The 22,383-nt window shown below is 37.5% G+C and overlaps 3 protein-coding genes and 1 long non-coding RNA gene across 7 annotated transcripts in view; 2 read left to right on the top strand and 2 right to left on the bottom strand.

The window, feature by feature from the left end:
* The first annotated feature begins 702 nt into the window (after positions 1–702).
* On the top strand, positions 703–8,967 carry tecrb (trans-2,3-enoyl-CoA reductase b). The gene is made up of 11 exons (XM_056766058.1): positions 703–2,222; positions 3,324–3,379; positions 3,481–3,524; positions 4,727–4,830; positions 5,891–6,006; positions 6,994–7,099; positions 7,418–7,490; positions 7,588–7,631; positions 7,725–7,782; positions 7,862–7,950; positions 8,371–8,967. The coding sequence occupies exons 1-11, from the start codon at positions 2,037–2,039 to the stop codon at positions 8,542–8,544; spliced, it is 1,050 nt and encodes a 349-aa protein (XP_056622036.1). The 5' UTR covers positions 703–2,036; the 3' UTR covers positions 8,545–8,967.
* Positions 8,968–10,316: 1,349 nt separating this feature from the next.
* Positions 10,317–13,840, bottom strand: ndufb7 (NADH:ubiquinone oxidoreductase subunit B7). The gene is made up of 3 exons (XM_056738826.1): positions 13,590–13,840; positions 10,915–11,083; positions 10,317–10,505 (listed from the first exon to the last, which is right to left on the bottom strand). Exons 1-3 carry the CDS (start codon positions 13,699–13,701, stop codon positions 10,418–10,420), a joined length of 369 nt encoding a protein of 122 aa, XP_056594804.1. The 5' UTR covers positions 13,702–13,840; the 3' UTR covers positions 10,317–10,417.
* The window catches only part of LOC130413550 (uncharacterized), a 24,523-nt gene continuing 15,978 nt past the window's right edge, over positions 13,839–22,383 (top strand). For 2 of the 4 annotated variants that reach the window (XR_008905505.1, XR_008905508.1), the window contains exons 1-2: positions 13,839–13,910; positions 14,599–14,788. This is a non-coding gene — a long non-coding RNA (uncharacterized LOC130413550). The other 2 variants (XR_008905509.1, XR_008905506.1) reach the window with 2 other exon arrangements.
* On the bottom strand, positions 14,389–22,179 carry zgc:136908 (Transitional endoplasmic reticulum ATPase). The gene is made up of 19 exons (XM_056738793.1): positions 22,033–22,179; positions 21,070–21,181; positions 20,816–20,988; positions 20,485–20,627; positions 19,489–19,619; positions 19,275–19,406; positions 19,089–19,191; positions 18,683–18,816; positions 18,466–18,601; positions 17,971–18,083; positions 17,723–17,887; positions 17,518–17,640; positions 17,284–17,431; positions 17,136–17,200; positions 15,935–16,113; positions 15,713–15,842; positions 15,232–15,390; positions 14,830–14,981; positions 14,389–14,735 (listed from the first exon to the last, which is right to left on the bottom strand). Exons 1-19 carry the CDS (start codon positions 22,056–22,058, stop codon positions 14,624–14,626), a joined length of 2,436 nt encoding a protein of 811 aa, XP_056594771.1. The 5' UTR covers positions 22,059–22,179; the 3' UTR covers positions 14,389–14,623.

Genomic DNA, 22,383 nt, shown 5'->3' with positions numbered 1-22,383 from the left:
TTTATCGAACGTTAAAACACAGACATTACAGCAGAGTAAACGGGACTATTGAGCAGGTGGCGGTAGTCAAGAGTCTGATGGCATCTCAGTAGATTGTTCTCATTCAACAGCCCTAAGTAGACACCACACAATCACTGCTTGTTGTTGAAATAGGGAGCTCGTCTGTGTGAAACATCACGTGTTTGCACTCGAGCGGAATGTTATTGCAGTTTTAGTGCGGAGCAAAAATCAAAAGTGACATTTTCAGCTGGAGAATATTTGTTTATTCGCTCATTCAAGTGTTCATGTGGGACTTTCGATCTGAAGTCGGATTCGCTGCGGATCAGCGCGCACCCGGAAGTCGGTGGTTACTATTACCACCTGTTTAAACTGTCATCGCCCGTCAAATCTGGCGGATTGTTGATAGATGTCGATTTAGTAATATTTTACATGATAGCAGCATTTTATGCAAATAGTGCACATTTTAGATCTGTTTAGTTAAAAAATGAGCACTAGTAACGTTGTATGACGTCCACTAGATGGCGCCAAGAGATCTCAGAAATCTCTTTTGGACGTTGTTCCGTGTTTGAGTAATAATTATTGCATAACAAATAAAGAGGGATAATTTATACGCAATTAAAGCTAAATAATGGCATTTTTAAGTAAAGGTTACACGAAAGAGATGGCTGGGTTAGTACTCACGTGCTCTTCTGAGGTAAAATACGTTGCGAGTTGACTGCTGCCCTCTGAATTTCTCCGCATTTAAACTTTGTATTAAACTCGTATTATTCGGTAAAACTTCCCATACAATTGTGGTCCTTGCAGCTGTCTGTTTTGGCCGGTTTTGTATTGTGTATGGCAGGCAGTGGTCATCTGCTCCAGTTATTTATAGTAAATCTCCTCCGCCAATAGCGTGGCTTTACACACTCACGAGCTAAACGACGGAAACCCGAGTTATTTAACTTAAAAAAAAACAATTATGCTTTGGGATTAAATTATTTGTATTACAATAATGCACATGAAACAAATGTATAAATAAAAAACAACCAAAATTTATAACAATGGTTTTACTAGAGTGACCATGATATAATAATGGTATTTGTCGTAAATCAGTTAATGACACATTTAATATGGTTTCACTATGAAAACTATACTATATAAATTGTTTACATAAACTATAGTTTGTTATATAACATTAAACAATTCTGTGATGGCATCAAATGACCTCAACAAATTAAGACATGTAAAATATCATTAATTCTGTTTAAGAGTCAGTCAGACAGTTCAACAAAATGTCCTTATAATGATCAAAGTATCAATATGTGACCCTGGATGACAAAACTTGTGGGTCTTATGGGTACATTTTTGAAATGGCGATTTTTGCATCATCCAAAAGATGAATAATTAAGTTTTCTATTGATGTATGGGTTGTTAGGATAGGATAATATCTGGCGGAGATACTGTCGTTTAAGACATCTGAGCGTGCAAAAAATGTCAATTTTGAGAAAATCACATTTGAAGTTGTTAATCGGAGGAGCTGTTTCAGGCCATCCACTCGCAAAAAGAAAGTTTTGATATATTTACAGTAGGAAACTCACAGAATAGCTAAATGGAACATGATTTATATCATAATGATTTGGGGCATAAAAGAAAAATCTATAATTTCGACCCATAAAATGTATTTCTGGCTGTTACTCAAAATGTTCCTGTGCTATTTAAGACTGCTTTTGTGATACAGGGTCACATATGTATGTAATAGGTGGTGGGGGGTCTACAATTTCACGATGTCATAATATAATGGTGAGAATTGAGTTATTAATGTGTTTAAGTGTTTTGTTTATGTGTTTGCACATGTGAGATGGGTGGGGGGTCGTCTAGTGACCAAATGTAGTCGCGAGCAGGAGGTCGAGAAAGGGCAGGGTAGAGTTGTAGAGAGAGAGGGAGATTTATTTCCACAGCTGACTGTGAAGCTCCAGTCCCACACTCGATTTAGAGCTTCGAGAGGGACTGACGGAAAAAAGCGAGAAAGTTACAAAGCGGAGAAATAAAGAGATAACATGGACACTTTAGCGTTAGAGGCAACGCAGCCCAAAAAGGCTCAGAATGGAGGCGTGGGAGCATTGCCCGGAAGCTCCGGCCCTTCCAAACGCAAACCTGCAAAAAAAACTAAGAAAGCTGTGGTCTTTTTTGAGGTGGAGATTCTGGACGCCAAGACGAAGGATAAGCTCTGCTTCCTGGACAAGGTAAGAAGCAAATTTACGTTTGTCATATTTATATATATGTTATTATGATCCTATATCCATTGAGAGTCTATATTTAAAAAAAACGTATCGGTCACATTTGACTTTTAAAAACGTATACACGTTCTCATTTGCATACGTGTAAAATTGACCTCAAATCTTGAGACACACATACGAGAACGTTAAGTCATTCTTGAAGTTTTTTTATAGAAATCCAAAAGATTTGGCTGCGTTAAATGTTACGATTTTCCGTTGTACAGTAGAGCTATCTATAGAAAATGCTCTGACCTTTTGCAGTGAACTCAGCCGTGTGGTGTTCTCTTGCATGTCTGTCTATATGCTAGCTGGAAATCTCGCTGTAATGGTTTCGATGCTTGAGGGATCTAGAATGTCAGGAGCCACGTTACGGGATTATCAAGGATCGCGATGGGAACTTCCTCGGACTAACCGGGGCACTTCCCAGTGATGTCGTTGCCCGCTAGTGTTGTGATGTCACAGTGGAATGGTGGCCTTTGATGACGTCGTCCTTAAGAGGGGCACATGCCTAGGGATGTTCAGCCCAGGCAAACAGTGGTGCTATAATCAGATTATTGGTATTATCAAATCAGAATAAAATATGTGGTTTGATAGTACTTTCGAATGCCTTTATCATATATTGTTGTTCTTGCAAAGTGCATCTTTAAGCATATAGACTAAGACACATAGACAGTATTCTTGAAGAACTGGACTAATCTTGATAGAGCATGTTCGGTTGTTATGATTATGTACTAACACTTTGTACACGTGTCTGTATCTGACCTTAGTGGTGTGTATATCAGATATAAGCTGTTTTAAGGCCGCACGGATTACCGTGAGCATAAAGAGACTCGCTGATATAATAATGTAAATGTAAGCCAAAATCTCCTGGACTTTGAGGTCTTTAGTGACATTTGGTCAGTCGACTGTTTGTGTGCCTCCGCGTGTTTTGTGTGTCAGAACAGCAGCTGAACTAAAACACGTCGTCTGGGGATTGTAGTCAGCCTCTAAATTTATCCCCATAAGAAACACTCAGACACACACACTCAGAACGCACGACTGGTGTTTATGTGTCGGTTTGATTGGCAGGTTGAGCCCAATGCAACGATCGGGGAAATCAAGTCCATGTTTCACAAGAGCCGTGAGTATGAATCAGCCGCCAAGCATAAATAAATCTCTAAGCTTCATTTAGCTTAAGATGGTGCACTATAATGTTTTTATAGTGTTTGTGTGTTTTCTGTTTCAGACCACAGTGGTATCCGGCTCGACAGTCCATTCGTTTGGATCCCAGTACGTACTCCAACACGATAGCATTTTGCTCTTTGGACTTTGTTATTGAACCTTAGATCTGAGTCAGCTTCGGTTGAGCGACTCTGGCATATATCAGCACATTTATTATGTACATGATAAAAGTTTTGGACTTGTAAGATTGCATTAGTTCATATCTACAGCCGGGGGGGAAAAATCAGAGACCATTTCGATAGTGTTTTCAGTTAGAACGTGTTAGGCACGATTATCATTTTTGTTTCATTCTGTGAACTACTGACTATATTTATTTCTATTAGGGATATTACGGCCATATTGAAATCTGCCAATAAATGGTCATTTTTAATGTTATTGGTATCGGCCGCTAATCAACATTAGGTCGATATATCGAAGCCGATAAATCATGAATCATTTCCACTGGTTCATACTTCTTCAACTGCACGCTGCTCACAGTCTTTCTGTTTTTACTGCTATTAGCAAAACATTGTTGATGTGGGTACATTTTGTTGATACAGTATTTGTAAATGTGTAAATTATAGGAAGTAGAAACAGAAGCATATTGTTTGAATCAGACTCCGGTTCTGGAAGTGCAATTATCTGTGATCCTTATCGGCCAAAATTTACTACCCTATTATCTATATTTGCAGAAAATGAAAACTGGAGAAACAGGTGCATATAACAAGAATGGTGCTCTGTATTTTTCAGACCTCAAATAATGCAAAGAAAACAAGTTGACATTCACCTAAGTAATACATCTAAGAACAATTTAGAAAGTAAACAAATGTGTCTTGTCATGCTGTTAGTCTTTCACATCGCTCTTGGATGTCTTTTTCACTCCTGAAGTTTGATTTTGTTGAAATTCAAATTTGTTGACTAGACTGACCACAATACATCTAGAAATGCAGATTAAATGAACATGTGGAATGGTCTCTTCGTTTTTTTCCGCGGATGTGTATGGTGTCAGCCTCTTTATTTTATAGTGTGCCCTCTACAAGTCCGATGAACATTAGATCAAAGTTTATGTTGGAAATCTGTGACCTAAAATTGTTTAACGTAAGTTTAGGTTTCTGTGTTTCTTTGATACTTATTCATCTTGACCAAACTTAACGTTTGTTGATCGTGTTTTTAGAAAATCGAGGATTTTTTTTTTTTTTTTTAATTCTAACAAAATAGGAAGAGGTAGCATTGGTTAATGTGTACTGATGTGTTGTGGGTTTGTGGTGCAGAGGGGAAATCGCTGAAGGATGAAGACGTGCTACAGCATCTGCCTGTGGGAACGACAGCAACCTTCTACTTCAGAGACCTGGGAGCGCAGATCAGCTGGGTCACAGTAAGACGCACACACACACACACACTTTTACATCTCTTATACAATGTGGTGGACACACACCAACTCTTTACTGTAATTTTATGTGCTGTGAAATAAAGTCATTTTAAAGTCTTAAACTATCTAGATCACAGCTCTGCACTTTATATGAGGTGCATCCTGTGATATGTACCATCCAACTCATTCGATCAAAACATCATACATTTCAGACCCACATGTAAAAATACTTGTATATTTGAATATTTACTATAGTAAGGTTGAAAACACTACAGTCTCTACTTTCTTTAGTAGACTGTTGTAAATTTCTATACTTAAGTATACAACAGTATAGTTTATCAATGCATTGTATAGTTAATACACTGCAAGAAATGAATCCCTTATTCTGTATCTTTTTCTCGTTTTGTACAAATAACAAAAATACATTTAATAGGAAACAAAAGTGACCTAAGATCAATTAATTATATACTTAAAACAAGCGAACACATCTGCAAATCGAGTAAAAAAATACATTTGAATCATGTTTGACATCTTTAATAACTACTTGAATCAAGTTTATCTTTCTTACCCTATTGGCATACTGTGTATTTTTACCTGTTTTAAGCGTAAGGCTTTTATCAAATCAAACTTCTTAAATAAATGTTTCATGATTTTTATCTGCTTAATTCTTAAATCAAAAGACATTCATTTTTGGAGAGTACAGTGTGCATTTCCACTATAGCTTGTCGTTCTGCTCACAGCTGTGTTTTAAACCGAATACACAGAGGATTATATGATGCTATATTGGTGCTTTGATATGGTCCACACTGCTATGATAGTCCTCTCTTAGAGATTAATGTGTTTGCAAGTTTAATATTATACTGGGGCCTGTATTGTTTTTGTGTTTGTTTTGCTGTGTGTTAATTTGTGTCTCTGAGCTGTGGTCCATTCAGTCCCTTACACATTATATCTGACCAATATACTTTTAACCTAAATATGAAGGTGTTTCCTACAGCAGATGTAATGGACACGTACGTGTCTGTAAAGCTATTCTAATGGTCATTCTTATGTCTGTCGTCTCCCTCAGGTGTTTCTGACGGAGTATGCCGGCCCACTTCTGATTTACTTGATGTTTTACTTCAGAGTTCCGTTTATTTATGCACCTAAATATGACTTCACCACCAGCAAACACTGGGTTGTACAGTAAGTCTGAGTTTGGTTAAAACTCTTTTCAAACACAACTGTGCGTGATTTAAAGTCGCTAATGACTTCGTTTACAAATAGTTTCTTTAAAGGGGTCATATGACACGGCTAAAACAAATATTATTGTTTGTTTTAGATGTGATGCAATGTGTATACACGATTTAAGGTTAAAAAACGATGTATTTTCCACATACCGTGCATGTTTGTCCTCTTTCCCCCACGCGCAGATTTTTAAAACATGCTCATCGCTCTGAAAAGCGAGGTGTGCTATGATTGGCCAGTTAACCAGTGCGTAGTGATTGGCTGAATACTGGAGCGTGTGTCGAAAACATAATGCCTGTACTGACAGGTACCCCCACCTTACTTGCGTATATATTTGGGTGGTCTTAGTCAAATCTTGTGGGGTTTTGGTTACACGAGGCATTTCAGGCAGGTCTGGGTGAGCATTCGCTTTAGATAGAGTGCATCTTTCATTTTTTGCAATTTGACGTGTTTAATACATGCATGGGTAACTTATAACACACCAAAGACCCAGAAAAACATGTTATTCACGCCATATGACCCCTTTAATGCTAATGGACCATTTTCACGGTTCTGGGTTTCTCAATAGCGAATTGATTATGGCGGTGAATGTGAGACTACCACAAATATATTTTAATTTGCTCAAATATAGATTTTTACTTTCCAACGAAATGAGAAAAATAGAGCTAACCGTTTTTAAAATTTACCGTGACTTCCATAGACGCTGTACAAGAAACACCCTCGCATTATCGTTAACTATTTTTTATAATTAAATGCAAGGTAATATAATAATAAAGTATAGTGTGATAAATGTACATACATTTTGTTAAATAAAAATATCAATTTAGGAATTTACGGTGCTTCTATTTTGAGGATTTACAATTCTCATCACAGGCTTGTGAAAAGGTCCATTTATAAGAAATTTATGAGTCCAAAGGCTGATGGGTAATTGTGTTGTTTTTGTAGTTTGGCGTGCATGTGTCACTCTTTCCACTACGTTAAGAGACTTCTAGAAACAATGTTTGTCCACCGCTTCTCTCACGGGACGATGCCTCTCCGCAACATCTTCAAGGTGACTTACCCGATGGGACGCTAAAATGCACATGCATACGTCTATAATATAACTGAAGATGTATTCATATGTGTTTGTGCAATGTGTTATTATAAATATCGAGATTTATTTCATTAATGATCAGACAGTAAAAGTGACGAGTGAATATAATTAACAGATTATTCAACACGACAAGATCTCATTTATATTTCAGAATGTGCAGATTCAATCTGCAAGATTATTAAATTTGGCTAATAGAAAACAACATTCGGTGCAGTGTTTATAATAGTGAAATGGGGGACGATGACATAAAATCAATCAAATTTGTGTGTGTTACAGAACTGCACATATTACTGGGGATTTGCAGCTTGGATGGCTTATTACATCAACCATCCGCTTTATACACCACCAAGTGAGTTGCTGGATAATGTCATTGCGGTGGTATTTAATAATGAGGTCTTGTTTATTGTACTTGTCATTATAACTTGTACTCGTGTTGTATATTTCAGCATATGGTGAACAACAGATCAGACTGGCCCTCATTCTTTTCCTGGTAAGCATCTTTATTCAATCTGTTGTCTCATATAATTTAGCTCCACATAATAAACTGATCCCAGGTCAGAGATGATGTTTTCTTTATGATCAGTTTTGTCAGATCGGAAACTTCTCCATCCACATTGCCCTGAGAAACCTCCGTCCACCAGGTAAGTTTCGTGCCGAAATCTGTCATGGAAAGTGTTTCTGTTATTGCAGTAATTTAGAGAAAATTTCTCTGTTTTGCAGGATCAAAGACGAGAAAGATCCCATATCCCACTAAAAACCCCTTCACCTGGGTCTTCCTGCTCGTCTCCTGTCCCAATTACACTTATGAGGTCAGGAACATCTCCACATTCAATAGACCTGTTTTTCTAACCGAGAGCCATAAAATGACTATTTTTACATTTAATCTCAAAGGAAACCAATAAAAAAAACATGAAAGAAAATGTATAAAGAAACATTTACAACATTTGCAGATTATTTTATACAAAGTGACTTCATTTTAAGGAAGTAATACTACTGTATATGTTCTGTACATGGTTACAAAGTTTCAACTGAGTTTATAGACAAACAACTGTTGGCTGGAGTTTTTTTGAATAATCAAATGGTTTGGGCTTTTTAAAGTTCTTATAAAACCACACAATTTGATCACAATATCTTTGACAAATTTTAAAATGTTACTTACTCAGCATAACCATGACCAATCTGATAAAGTAACTTTTTTTCTCATGTCTTTGATTGTGTGTATAAAACAGCTGGGCTCGTGGCTAGGCTTCACACTGATGACTCAATGTCTTCCTGTGGCGTTTTTCACCCTCGTGGGTTTCATCCAGATGACCGTGTGGGCGAAAGGAAAGCACCACAGCTACCTGAAGGAGTTCCGCGACTATCCGAAGCTCCGCTCTCCGATCGTGCCCTTCGTCCTATAGGACAGTCACGCAGTATTCCGCTTTTAATCCTCACTCATCCCATTTTATATGGCTCATGTCCCGTGTAGCAACTTTATCTATCTGTTTGTCTCCCTGAAAGTTCCTCTTTTACATACACCTTTTCCTGCAACGGCTTGCAATCTTTCTGTGATCAACTGGAACAATCTGATTCGGAACAATTGTCTGCTTAGATCCACAACCGAACCTTGATGACAGCTTGATACGAATACCTCAGCTTGTGAAAAGAGACCTGGATGAACCTCAGCCACACTATCAAGAACATGTCTGGTTCATTTTTCAATCCAACTTCAAAAACAAAGCCTATTCATTCGTAGAATCTTTAAAGATTTTTGCATCACCACATACCTACCTAATTCTCAGTAGTCTACTGAAATGCAAAAATAAAATAATACACTACATTTATGTACTTTTGCATGTATTCATTATGAAAGAATTTGCTCTACTAACTTTTTGGATATGATCGTTTTCTTTACTGTGTTACAGCAAAGTTGACTTTTTGTGTTAAGATTCTTGGGAGTCAGAGTTTCCCCTGCCTAAGGATTTAGTATGAAGTTAATAAGCTATAAACTTCGTACACATATGACCGGTTTCACAGACGAGGCTTTGCTTAAGGCAGGACTATGCCAAACAAGTGGTCCAGATATGAGCAAATGTGACCCTGGATGACCAAACCAGTCTTATGGGTAAATTTTTCAAAATTTAGATTTTTACATCATCTGAAAGCTGAAGAAATATGCTTTTTATTGATATATGGTTTGTTAGGATAGGGCACTGTCTGGCGGAACAGCAACTGTTTACAAAGCTGGAATCTGAGGGTGCAAAAAAGCTAAATATTGAGAAAATCGACTTTGAAGTTGTTAATCTGAGGCACTGTAGCAGGCCATCCACTCAAAAAATAACGTTTTTATAAATGTCCTACCATAAATGTATAAAGTATCGTCATATAACATGATCTTAATATCCTAATGTTTTTGGGCAAAAAGAAAAATCTCTTGTTTTTACCGCTGCAAAGTATTTTTGGCGATCACTAAAAACGTTCACTTGCTACTTAAGACTGGTTTTATTGTCAAGGGTCGCAAATTATACCGTGATTTTTCCCCGAGTAAGCAAAGTAAATGAAGGGTTAAATAGCTGTAATACAACCCATGTCGTTCTCTATTTTGGACCACTTTAATACACACAGATTGTGGATAAACAAATGGAACCAATGAATTATTTTACAAAAAATATCAAGTGCTAAATTTTTGTTTTTCAAAATATTTTGGACTGCAATATGACCTTTAGGATACCTGAGAGTCACCAATAGTCATTAAATGTTTAAAGAGGCTTCAGGGGGCAAATATGTATTTAGATCTTTGCCCTATTATTTTTTGTGTTCTGTATCTGATTGTATCTATCTGTAATGATTGCACTGATATGCATTAACCACTAGGGATGGATATGATTTCTGTAAAAAAAATTCAGCTTTTTGCTTCGTGTGAAACTAACCAATCAAAGACGAGACCACTGACTGTATTCAACACTGTAGTATTTCCTTTTAACATGTGACACTACAGGTAACCACACAAACTGCAGTTATCAGACTGGTCTCACATTTCCTTGACCTATCAGTAATAATTTATATTAAACAAGAAAAAATGAAATTGTCTCGTGGTTTGTTTAAATTCTTAAATTCCTACACATTAGATACACATGCAGATTTGAGTTTTTGTATATAAATATGTTAGATTTGACAAAAAAATGCACACATGTTCATTCTGAAGGCTCATGAGATACTCTTTATTGTTAAGAGCTAGTTATATACACAGAAAAACCGGGAAGGATGTGATGAGGAAAAAGAAAGATTGAATCTTTATGCTGCCTGTGCCTCTGTCTCGATCCTCTTCTTCCTCAGGTTGAGTCTTCTCTCTCGCTCGTACTCTTTCATCCGCATCACATAACTGCAGAGAAACACAAGGATGATTGTAAGATGACCTCATAAGAAATCGCACACGACATGCATTCTTGCCTGACTGTAGTAGTAAGGAAGCGATACATTTCTCTTTAACCGTCTGTGCCATCATCAGATTTGTTCATGTTTTAGCCAGCTCAAGAAAATATCATTCAAGTCATCACAAAATTTACACTTTCTGACTCTGCACAATACATTGCCTTTGGAAGTGCATGCTTTCAGCTATGCAAGCTTAATTGTCAGAGACAGCGACAAACTGCTGAATTAACAAAACATCTTATACACCGCAGGCCTAACAATGCTGCCAGTAACCCCGTCTACAACAAACAGCATCACACTGCATGTGATTGTTTATGTGCCAACACGGAGTAAAAGTGATACAGAAGACCATTGCTTACTCCTGATGTTGACAGTAGTCCCAGTCATGTCTCTCGTGCTTGCAGGCGAGGAAATTGGGAAAGTTGTCCCTCTTGCACTTCATGAGCTTGAGAAGGTTATGGGCGCAGTAATCTCGCTGCTCCACCGGCAACATTGCCAGATTCATCTGCTCCTGCGAGGCCACCATAACTAAACACAAAACAACTCCAATGAACGTGGTGTCATGACACACAAAGTATTTAAACCGAGTAGTCAGAGAGTGTGATGACAAAAAAGAGTGATCAGTAGGCCTGGGACTCGAATTGATTCCTCGATTCCAAGCCGTTGAGAATCGAGAGTTGATTCCAAAGGTTGAAATCGATTCAGTTAAAGGAATCGACTCCTCTTTAAGAGCCTTCATAAGCACAAGCCCCGCCCCTTAGCTGATGTAATTGGTCAACTAATTCAGTGAAAAAAACAGTGCATACTTCAGAAAAAATTATGGATGAAGTCTTAAAAATATAATGAAATTATATGATGAAGTATAATTTCATTATATTATGAAAATATGATGAAAATTATAATGAAAAATAATGAAATACATAACATCATATAATGAAAATTATATGATGAAGTATAGATGTGGAATAAAATGAGGAGAATAATGTATATAAAGCACAGTCTCTCAACATATTTACTTGGACATCTGTTTAAAACTGGTCAGAACTTTTTCAACACTTGTCTGCATACTTGCATTTAACAATATTATTAATATGCACAGTATTCTTACAGATTTTTAATACGCTTCTGATTATCGATCTGTCTATCTATATTCCTTATCATAGTATTTTTGTGTTCATTGCTGAAACTTTAAAGTCCGGGTAAAGAGAATTCTGAGAATTGTTTCTAAAAACATTATAGATGTTAGAAATTTATTGCTGAAACACATTACAAAGAAGGAGAGAGTCCTGCTTATTTTTCCAAGATTTTGATAACTTGTTTAATTTGCTTGAATGTTTTTCTCCATTAAAATTTGGCTGGGAGGTTAATAACACACTCTTCTGTTGTGTGACAAACATAGAACACATATTTCAATGTCACTTAACTCAGACTTTAAAAATATAAATTTGACCTGTGTTTTAATTTTGAAAACAGCTAGTAATTTTGATTATTAATGATATTATTAGACAAGATTGAAATATTTGGTTAAGGTTTTTGTGAAAGAAACAATAAACAATTAATACATGTAAAAAGTGACAGGTAAGAAAATTGTATTGTATCAAAAATGTGTACATTTTTTAAATAATAAATAAAAATCTGTAGTAAAACAGAAATTGAACAGGAATCGAAAACATCAGCTAGGAATGGATTCTCGTAATCAATTCCCAAACCAGGAATTGGAACAGGAATCGACTCCAAAAAATTTGGAATCGAACAGCTCTAGTGATCTCATGATGACTGGGCTTTGTCCTTCCATAACCTATTTATATCCTTATTGTTGACATTTTGACTTGGTCCAATATTCATATATCATCATTTTAAGACTTTCATATTTGCACAAGTCATACTTATTCTTAATAATACTAAGACTAATACAATACGAAATCAAACAAACATTTACACAGGTGTATGCATAAGCCTCCATAAACCAAAAAATGACAAAAGTATTCAAATGTATCCTTGATTCTGATTGGCTGAGCCGAGTTCTAAGCCATTATAAAATACCCCGATTTGTAACAGCTGACGGCATCATATAGCCTAAATATAATTTAATTTACATTTTTTTATGAAAACTTGCTACGCATATTGAATAACCGTTTTATAAAAGCAATAAGTCCCGCAAATGCACTGTAACCCACTGCTTCTTGGGGCTTATTGCTTTAGTATATTAGTACAAAAATACAGTACTAGATTATACGTTTACAGTTTAATATTATAACCTGATCGTACTATACGATACTGTAGTATTTCATTACCAAGTGCACAAGTGTACTACTTACTATAACATACTATGGATCTAACAACATTACCGATAGTGTTATCGCAATAGCAAAATTGTCTAAATATTATCGTGGACACAAGACTGTAATGAAATGATAGGTCTTCCAGTCCTTACATAAAGAATTTTTAGAAAAAATAATAGAAGTTACCTTTGGCAAGGTCCATCAGGTCCAATTATTTTATAGTTTAAAGGGATTTTTAGGTAATTTGACCCATCTCATAGGTCTACTATAACCTAAACCTCTAAGCAACAGTTAGTATTAGAGGATAAAGAAAAGAGGGTGCTTATGGCTCGTTTTCAAGTCATCATATCTCATAAAAATATAGCAATACATTTAATGTTTCATGCAGTCTACTTTATATCGCGGTATAACCGTGCAGTGAGCTTTAATATTGTTTCATCCCTATAACATACTAGAGTATACTAAAATTATGCTAACAAATACTAAATATATATTTTATATGGGTGTGTGTGCCCTGTTGATGTAACTGCACTACATAATTTAAGTACCATAGTGTATCTGATAACAATAAAGCTCTGTTTCTATCTTAAAACCAACCTGTCATCAACATATATCACAATATTATTTGATTCAAGTGAGCTCCAAGAAGAACGAGATGGATCACGGTTCACTTAAACTAAACATTGGTTTGTGACATCTGAAAGGTCGATAAAATGTATAATGCGCTGGTAAGTTAAGCGGGGTAATTTCACCTCTCTCCTTCCGCTCCGCGAAGCCCAGCTGTGGGTCATAAGCCGACGGCTGCTGGGGGTCTGGAGTCGTGTCGGTTTCCGTGATATAACTTCGCACAAGATGAGACCCCATTCTGACTGCAGTGAATCACAACCGAATGCAAAAACAATTTAACTCTCACGTTTACTGAGCAACTAAATTCTTATCATTGCCATTCGGTCACCTCCAGACGGCTCCCTGTGAGGCTTCCGGTCTGCGCAGGAAGTAAACACGTACGACGAGTAACACACTCCTGAACGTCATCGGCACTGACGATTCAGTTCTGCCTCAGAGAGTCCCAGGTGCGCAAAATATAATGATTTGTTTAAGTTGTACATACAGTACATTCCCTACACGATTATTACAATTTTAATGTTATTATCAATTTAACGATATGTTCATTTATGGAAACTAATGTGTGTTTAGCGATTCCTTCAGAAATGCGCGCTCGCACTTTTTCATATCGAAGGGAAAAACCAACGGTCAACTGACTGACGTTAACATGTTAAACGATTAATAAATAGTAATAAATACACTTTTTGCGATAAATAATTCACCTCATGTTATTTTGAACAGTTCATTTTGATGTTGGTATTAAATATCACCGAGTGACGCGACCAGTTCGTGGTAAGAATATTGACAGCTAATGTTTGTAAACTTAACCTAGTTATATTTGCAAAATTATGTTAAATATATTATCTTATGTCACAGTGAAATTTATGAATGACAAAGAAAATTGTTTTGATTTATGTAGATAGAAAGTTAAAACACTTCTCTCAGTATAGTCATGAAAACTTTATTAAAATATTTGTATTAGTTTCTTTCACACATCAACACCATCTACACATCACATAAAACCACCAGCTAAGTGTGAATAATGGGTATCAAACGATATATTTCTGTCACAATTGTCCATGTGAAATATCCCTGTAAATAATCCAAATGTTCAGATTCCAGAAGTTAATAAATGTATTGTCTCACACATTACAGGTCTGGGGCTGGTAAAAGACCTTTGTTACTGATAGAGATCATCATCTCCTTCCCTAAAATGACCCTCGGAGCCTTGGCCTGACCCTTGACCACCACCCGACCCTTGACCTCCACCTGACTGAGGTGCTGTTGGAAACCTGTGGATGGGTCAAGAAAAGAATCAGAAAAAGGCTTTACGTCACGGAATGAGGTAAATGAGGATGTGTCTGTCTGTGCACCATGTTTGCGTACCTGAAGTTGCCAAATCCCCGACTCTGCTGCAAGGTTTGAGCGAACATCTCATACTTGCGTATGTCGTTGTCACTGACCGACCGCCGAGCAAATCTCATGGCTTCCTCGAAATGATCCTTCCTGATCTCAGGCACTGGGTCATAATCATCATCCTGACAGTGAGAAAGAGAGAAATGTGCGAGTATGCATGATTTGTTTAGAGTGACTACATTATAAAAAAATAAGTTGATGACAATAATATAGTGTAATAAAATGTTGGTTTCCAGTCCAAAGGCTGTTTGTTATGGAACAGTCAGCCGCCCTTTAGGAAACCGGTACTGTACCACTTCATCTGTTTGTGTCCTATACACACAGTTGAACACTACAGAGCAGTGGCTTTAACACACGCATGGAGTCACTGACCATTGCAGTATCTTTCCTTTCCTGCCGCTGTCTCTCAGCACGGATCTCTGCTTCTATAGCTTCTCTTATGGCAAGCTTACAGGCTCTTTGACAGATCTCAGTCAGGTCTGCTCCTGAGAAGCCCTCTGTTATCCGGGACAGATATGCCAGGTCTACATCCTGAGATGCATATGAACACATTTAGTGGGATGATTTGTACGTGGAGGTTCACATGGGAGTTTCCACATGTGTGTGCAATAGTTGATTGTCTCTGTATTATATTGGTCTTAATAACATACAATATAAGAGTACAATTTTGGTGGCATTTGAATGATAAAACTCAAAAAACTTTCATCTTTAAATATCAAAATGACATGTTTAAGTGCATTTTTTTGTAAGTGTGTGTGAAAATAAAGTTATTAAGTTATATTCACTTATAGATTCACTACACGTAAAGATTAATAAGTGTGGAGGTGTGTGCATGTCCACATGTGTGTATGACCTTAGCGATAGGTGACTTGCGGAGGTTGGCTCTTAGGATGGCAGAGCGGGAGGGGATGTCAGGCAGAGGGATATAAATCAACTGATCCAAGCGACCAGGCCTCAGGATAGCAGGATCAATGATATCAGGCCTGAGGGAGAGATACAAGACATGTCCTAGACTCAGTGTTCACATCCCAGAGTAATTTTAGCCACTGGTCACATTCATAGAAGCATTTTTCACCTGTTGGTGGCACCAATGATAAAGACGTTTTTCTTGTCGGTCATACCGTCCATTTCTGTCAGAATCTGGTTAATGACCCTATCGGCCGCGCCCCCTGCATCACCCGCACCACCCCCTCGTGATTTAGCGATGGAGTCCAGTTCATCAAAAAACAAAATGCATGGGGCAGCCTGCCGCGCCTGTTACAACAACCAAATGTTATTGTAGATTACTTAAACTTTTTAAAATATTTCTGTTGATTGAAATCATAACAAATATCAGGCAAATTGTTACTTGAAAATGAAAAGAAGAAATGTTGCCTCAGCAATTAACTGAAATAACTTTAATTTGTGCACAAAAATGATTAACTGAAAATATAAACTAAACTAAAACTAAAACTGAATTAAAAAATAATAATAAATTATTATATTGTTTATAGCTCATAGACAAATGTTCAATGCTCACTTAGTCACTTCGAATAAAAGCGTCTGCTAAATTAATAAATGCTATCTAAATGTTCATACAGCAAAATAATTAAAATAAAATAAAACGAAAAAAGCATTAAAAAGTCATTAAAATTCAACTAAAATTAACGTGAATACAAAAAAATAATACAATAGTACAGAAAACGTAACACAACGCTGATCCAACGCTAGTCCTGAAGAATTTCCTGTTTTAGTTTTTTGACACGACACAAACGTTTGAAATAAAATACAACCAACAGAGCATTTAAAAAAATCAAATGTTAAATGAATATTTTAAAGATTTAACTATACAATATTTAAATATAAAATCATAAAATGAAAATAATTATTATAATTATTACTTGCTTTCATTCCTTTTTTTCTGTCTGCAAGATTATGGATAAAAGAGACAAAATATGCAAGATTGTAATCCATCTTTAATCTATGACATTTAATATAATTGTCAATAGACAAATATATAAAAATGAAACCGAAAGTGATACTGGACCAGTGTTTACATATTGCGAAGTGGTCCAATTTTTTTTTATCTAATTCAAATTATTAACCAAACGACAATACAACTGTTAACAAAACTATAATAAACGCAACAACAACACACATGGTAGAGAATGGGATCTGATTATGATAGTTTTACAAGAAAGAGTGTTAAAAAATTGTTTTAATCTTCACAGAATATCTTCTGAATGGCTGATATCTGCAAGCAGTGCTATATCATGAGAATGATCCTATCTGCTCACCTTATCAAACACGTCTCTGACGTTTGCTTCTGATTCACCAAACCACATGGTGAGCAGCTCTGGGCCTGCAATTTACACAAGACATGGAAAAGATTACATACGCTTGCAAGCTTGTCCTTTTTTTAACTTCACTCTCTCGCACATGTACCTTTAATGGACACAAAGTTAGCCTGGCACTCGTTGGCAATGGCTTTAGCAAGAAGGGTTTTTCCACAACCTGGTGGGCCGTAGAACAGAACCCCTCTCGATGGAGTCATTCCAAACTTTAGGAATTTTTCAGGGTGCACTACCGGATACTTAGCAAAGAGAGATTGACTGAATGTGTGACCATCACATGTCTGTATGTGTGTATATGTGTGAGTGTGTGTTTATGCGGGTTTACCTGCACAAGTTCCTGTAATTCTCTCTTCACCTCATCTAGTCCTCCAATGTCCTCCCAGTTTACATGAGGAATCTCTACTATGGTCTCCCTAAGAGCCGATGGGTTACTCTGACCCAGAGCCCACTGAAAGAGACAGACAGGGATTTTTATATCCCATAGTTTTCTCCCAGAAAGCAGGTCTGTGTTTGTGATGGTTGACACTGACCTTAAAGTCATCCATGGTGACAGAAAGCGAGTTCAGAAGATCTGCATCAATGGTGTCATCCTCCAGATCAATCAGCATCATCTTTTTACGGATGGCCTGAAGTGCTGCCTCTGAACACAGAGCCGCCAAATCTGCTCCCACATGACCATGTGTTTCAGTGGAGATCTGTCCAACACAAAAAAAATAAGAGAGAGACAAAAATGTATAAAAGATCTGAGATTTCACACTAGACCTTTCATTGCCCTTACCTGTTCCAGATCCACATCGTCCGACAGTTTCATGTTTTTGGTGTGAATCTGTAAAATCTCAAGCCTGCCCGTGGATTCAGGGATGCCAATGTCAATCTCACGGTCAAACCGACCTGCGTAGAGGAGCCACCACAACATCTTACTTTTACAACGAGCATACAATCCTAATTTTATCAATGACTCTTGCACTCTTAAAAATCAAGGTGCTTTAACGGTTCGATGCCATAGAAGAACCACTTTTGGTTCCACAAAGAACCATTCAGTCAAAGGTTCTTTAAATAACCGTCTCTTTCTTACTTTTTCATAATCTAAAGAACGTTTTCTTTGCCACAAGGAAAACTTGAGACGAGAGGTTCTTGGGATGTTAAAGGTTCTATACGGACCCATTTAGCCAAAAAAAGACTCTTTTATGGCATCATGAAGTACCTTTATTTTTAAGACTGTGTGCATACAGGTTTAAAGTGTCTTTTGTGCATTTTTGTACTGTGTCCGCACCAAAACGGCGAAGCGCGGTGTCCACACTGTTGGGTCTGTTTGTTGCCGCCATGACGAGAACATGAACACGTTGCTTCAGGCCATCCATCAGAGTGAGCAGCTGAGACACGATCCTTCGTTCAACCTCCCCGTGAGTCTAAGGACATGACGTCAAACCAGTGGCACATTCTTTTCTGTAGCATTAGACAAAAGGGAAAATCACGTTTTCTTTGCTTACCTTCTCTCGTTTTGGAGCGATTGCATCCAGCTCATCAATGAAGATGATCGCAGGGGCATTTTTTTCGGCCTCCTCGAAAGCTTTTCGCAGGTTGCTCTCGGACTCTCCTGCCAGCTTACTCATGATTTCAGGCCCTGCGGTATAAAGGGGCATAAAATACATAGTCCAGAGTGCTTGAAACACAAAGAATACCTCTAAAAACCTTTTCAGTTTTGTGTGTGTCGGCATCCGTGATATGCTACATACAATATGATAACCCTTCCAAAAAACACTTTGTAAATAAACATACAGAAAATGCCATTTTGCAGTAGTATTATAAGCATTGATAAAGAGTTTATTTGTGCTTACAGACAACTGTTTTTCTAACAGTCGGTAACAACAGTTTTAGATTTAAGCTTTAAAGTACCATTGATGAGGAAGAAGAAAGCTCCCGTCTCATTAGCAACGGCACGAGCCACCAGAGTCTTGCCTGTGCCGGGCGGACCGTACAGCAGAATTCCCCTCGGGGGCTGCAGATGGACAGATTGGGTGTGTAAATACACACGCAAGTGTGTTTTCGCTTATGAATATACATGTTTGTAGCGATTCTTGCCTTGACTCCAATGGCTTTGAACAGGCCGGGGTGCCTGAGAGGCAGCTCCACCATCTCTTTAATCTGAGCCAGCTGTTTACGACAGCCCCCGATGTCATCATAGCCAATGTCATTCAGACTCTCCTCCTCATCCTGACATAATTAACACATGACATCATCAGCATACCAAGGGACATCATCAAATGCATTCATAGAAGTAGCAGAGCTGACACACCTCTCGTTTGATTGGCTCTCCCTCACAGTGGGTAATGGTATCTGGAGCAACGATGCAATGAGGGGTGGGGTCTGTTTCTACCACCTTAAACTCTACTGCTCTCATACCCCCTCTTACCAAAAATATATCACCTGGAGAAGAGAGAGCATGCATTTGATTTCATTCACGTTTTCATGTATTATAGAGTAACTATTACAATCTCCTTAAAATTACATTATATGCAGTGTGTGAATGTAAGCAGTCTACCAAGTTGTAAAGCCGAAAGTGAACAAATAATAAATAAAAAGGAGTTGACTCTGAATCATGCGAACGAGTCGACGAATTTCAGTTCCGTGTCAGATTTGCATCACTCGAGGTAATGCCTGCCTACGTTTGATTTGCGACACTGGGATGTTTTACGCGGTAGACCAATCACAGCAGACTAGACCATCTGACTATTCAGATCAGAGTAGGCTGACAGAAAGGAGGGGATTAGACCGATGAATAGCCAAACTAATCATTTGTGAGTCACTCAAGAAGTAAAGTAATATTAACTGCCTATTATTAGAAAATAAAAGTGTTTTACAACTTGGATATACGTAGACTTGTTGTTGGACACTCTATAAATCAAAGTAGGACCTTAAAATTCACAGAGTATTAAAACTCTTTAATATTATTCAGCCCAAAATTCAATCCATGGCAGATGACATATCGGTTTTATTTACTTTCCCAAATCCCAATCATTAACACTCATTTTTTTAGACTAATCTTTAACTAAATATAATCCTTATCCTTACCCCAGCTGTCCCAAAAAAATCACAACCTAAATCCCAACAGAGACCACATCCCATTTCCTAAAGCCACAGCCAATGCCATACCGAACACAAGACACAAATGTTTTCTTTGTTGACCATAAATGCTCTCTCATTTGTATTTCACTTCAGATAAAAGTGTCCGCTAAATTAATACATGTAAATGTTAGATGATACTCTGACCACATAAACTTAGCATTTGTACCTTTGTGAACAGGTCGGTAGGCCTCCAGGAAATAAGGCTTTAGGAAAACCTCAAACAGGTTGCCAGTCAGCCCTTCAATGGTGTCATCAATGGGAAGAACATGGATGCGCTTCCCGTATTTCACATCTGGACAGGCGTGGATACTATATACAGTTATACACACACAAATGCACATACTGTAACAGACGGGTATTGATACCATCCCTCAATTCACTTTTAACATTTGCTTTATTACATAAGTGTCTACATCTGGAAAAGTTTCAAAACAGCTCACAGCATTTTTAAGACCGGGGAAATAAGAAAACATTAAATTTATGACATCGATGCGCACCTGATGACATCACCAAGGCGCACACGCAGATTATTTCGGGTGACCCGGTTCATGCGCACCCGTTCGTTGCTGCACGTGTCGTCTGTGAGAACGATGCAGACCGTCTGCCTTCGCTTCCGACCACGTAACACCACCGTATCTCCTCGAAATAACTTCAGCTCCTCCATTTTAGCCTTTAACACACAGTCACAGACTCACACGTGCACATTTTACGTTTGCTTTCTTAACTACCGAAGACACACCTACATACAGACCTGGGAAAGGCACACAATGCTGTTGTCCTCATTGGTAGCTTCATCCACTACGAGTCGATTCGGTCGAATCTTCTGTTTCAGAATGGCAGTGGAGAAATCCTCAGACTTTGGACTGTTCAAAACCGACAAATTAGTGCATTATCTAATTCTTCAGCACATATAAAAGTTTAAGTAGTTAAGTTTAAGTTAACATAGTTAAGTTTGCCTACACCAAATTTATTGGAGAATATCGCATGTAAACAACTCACAGAGTGCACAATATTACATCAAAACTGGACAACAACATAGGAATAATAGTAGCTGCCTAAACAATCTTTACATTTGAAACTAATTTAAATCTATCATTTTAGAAAAGAACAAGCTGACACACACAGTCACATGTATGTTTTATTATCTCCGTGGGGACAGTCTATAGGATGTAATGATTTGTATACTGTACTAGATGTATAATCTATCCCATAAACCTGAATATTGTAGAAAACTTTTCACATTTTTAGATTTTCAAATATTATTATTCTGTACAATTTATACACTTTTGTGGCTGTGGGGACCTCAATTTGGGTCCCAACTGTGACACGGGTCCCCATGACCTGGTGTTTATTCCGGTTTAGGTCCCCACCAACATATAAAAACCAAGTCCACATAAACACACATTGATGTCTAGTCTCCTGTTTCTTCATGTGACACTGATCTGTTTTTAGAGCAAAGCTATGTCTGCAAAGTTCAAACTGCCAGAAAAACAAATACACAAACATATGTATCTTTAATGTTATTAATGTTAAATCTATTGAGGTTAAAAAACATGTTCATGTCAACATTACCTGATGAATTCATATCAAAATGACCACATTTTGGTCTGTTTAACAACAAATATTTAATCATTTTCATAAAACTTACAAATGTCATCTGAAGAAACACACACTTTAAATTCCTGTTTATAGTTGAAAAGCTGGTTATACTCACTCTCCAGAGGCTCCTTTAGCAGGCATGGCGAGTCTTGTTGTCCTGTTGGAGTTTGTAATCGTTCAGTGCAGTGCGATACGCAGTGTGACAACAGGCTCCATGCCTAAATAACTGTGTTTGTGTGTCGTACTCTGCTACACACTCGGTCTCTAAAACCCATCCCACCACATGTTAACTCAATATTCAGTGTGACATGCATGTGTGCAGACGTACTTCTAGCAAAGTCTGCATTTTATTTGTTGTGCTTCTGTTATAAACTGAACCTGTTTGTTCTCTAGGTCATCGTCTTTCCGTCTCTTTCCCACCCAACTCATTCCAGACATTCCTTACTTTCATTATAACAAACACACG

The sequence above is a fragment of the Triplophysa dalaica genome, chromosome 2 (assembly GCF_015846415.1).
Source record: "Triplophysa dalaica isolate WHDGS20190420 chromosome 2, ASM1584641v1, whole genome shotgun sequence".
Taxonomy (NCBI): Eukaryota; Metazoa; Chordata; class Actinopteri; order Cypriniformes; family Nemacheilidae; genus Triplophysa; species Triplophysa dalaica.
The sequence above is the reverse complement of the archived record's forward strand: the minus strand, read 5'-3'. Positions and strand labels throughout refer to the sequence as shown.

Coding starts and splice junctions, on each gene's coding strand:
- tecrb (XM_056766058.1), top strand. CDS start 2,037: ATGGACACTTTAGCGTTAGAGGCAACGCAGCCCAAAAAGGCTCAGAAT. Junction 3,380..3,480: donor ATGTTTCACAAGAGCCGTGA/GTATGAATCAGC, acceptor TTTCTGTTTCAG/ACCACAGTGGTATCCGGCTC. Junction 7,632..7,724: donor TGGCCCTCATTCTTTTCCTG/GTAAGCATCTTT, acceptor CTTTATGATCAG/TTTTGTCAGATCGGAAACTT.
- ndufb7 (XM_056738826.1), bottom strand. CDS start 13,701: ATGGGGTCTCATCTTGTGCGAAGTTATATCACGGAAACCGACACGACT. Junction 11,084..13,589: donor CGCGGAGCGGAAGGAGAGAG/GTGAAATTACCC, acceptor TTTTGTGTTTAG/TTATGGTGGCCTCGCAGGAG. Junction 10,506..10,914: donor GACTACTGTCAACATCAGGA/GTAAGCAATGGT, acceptor GTTTCTCTGCAG/TTATGTGATGCGGATGAAAG.
- zgc:136908 (XM_056738793.1), bottom strand. CDS start 22,058: ATGCCTGCTAAAGGAGCCTCTGGAGA. Junction 21,182..22,032: donor GCTAAAGGAGCCTCTGGAGA/GTGAGTATAACC, acceptor GGTTTTGAACAG/TCCAAAGTCTGAGGATTTCT. Junction 20,989..21,069: donor GCATTGTGTGCCTTTCCCAG/GTCTGTATGTAG, acceptor TGTGTGTTAAAG/GCTAAAATGGAGGAGCTGAA.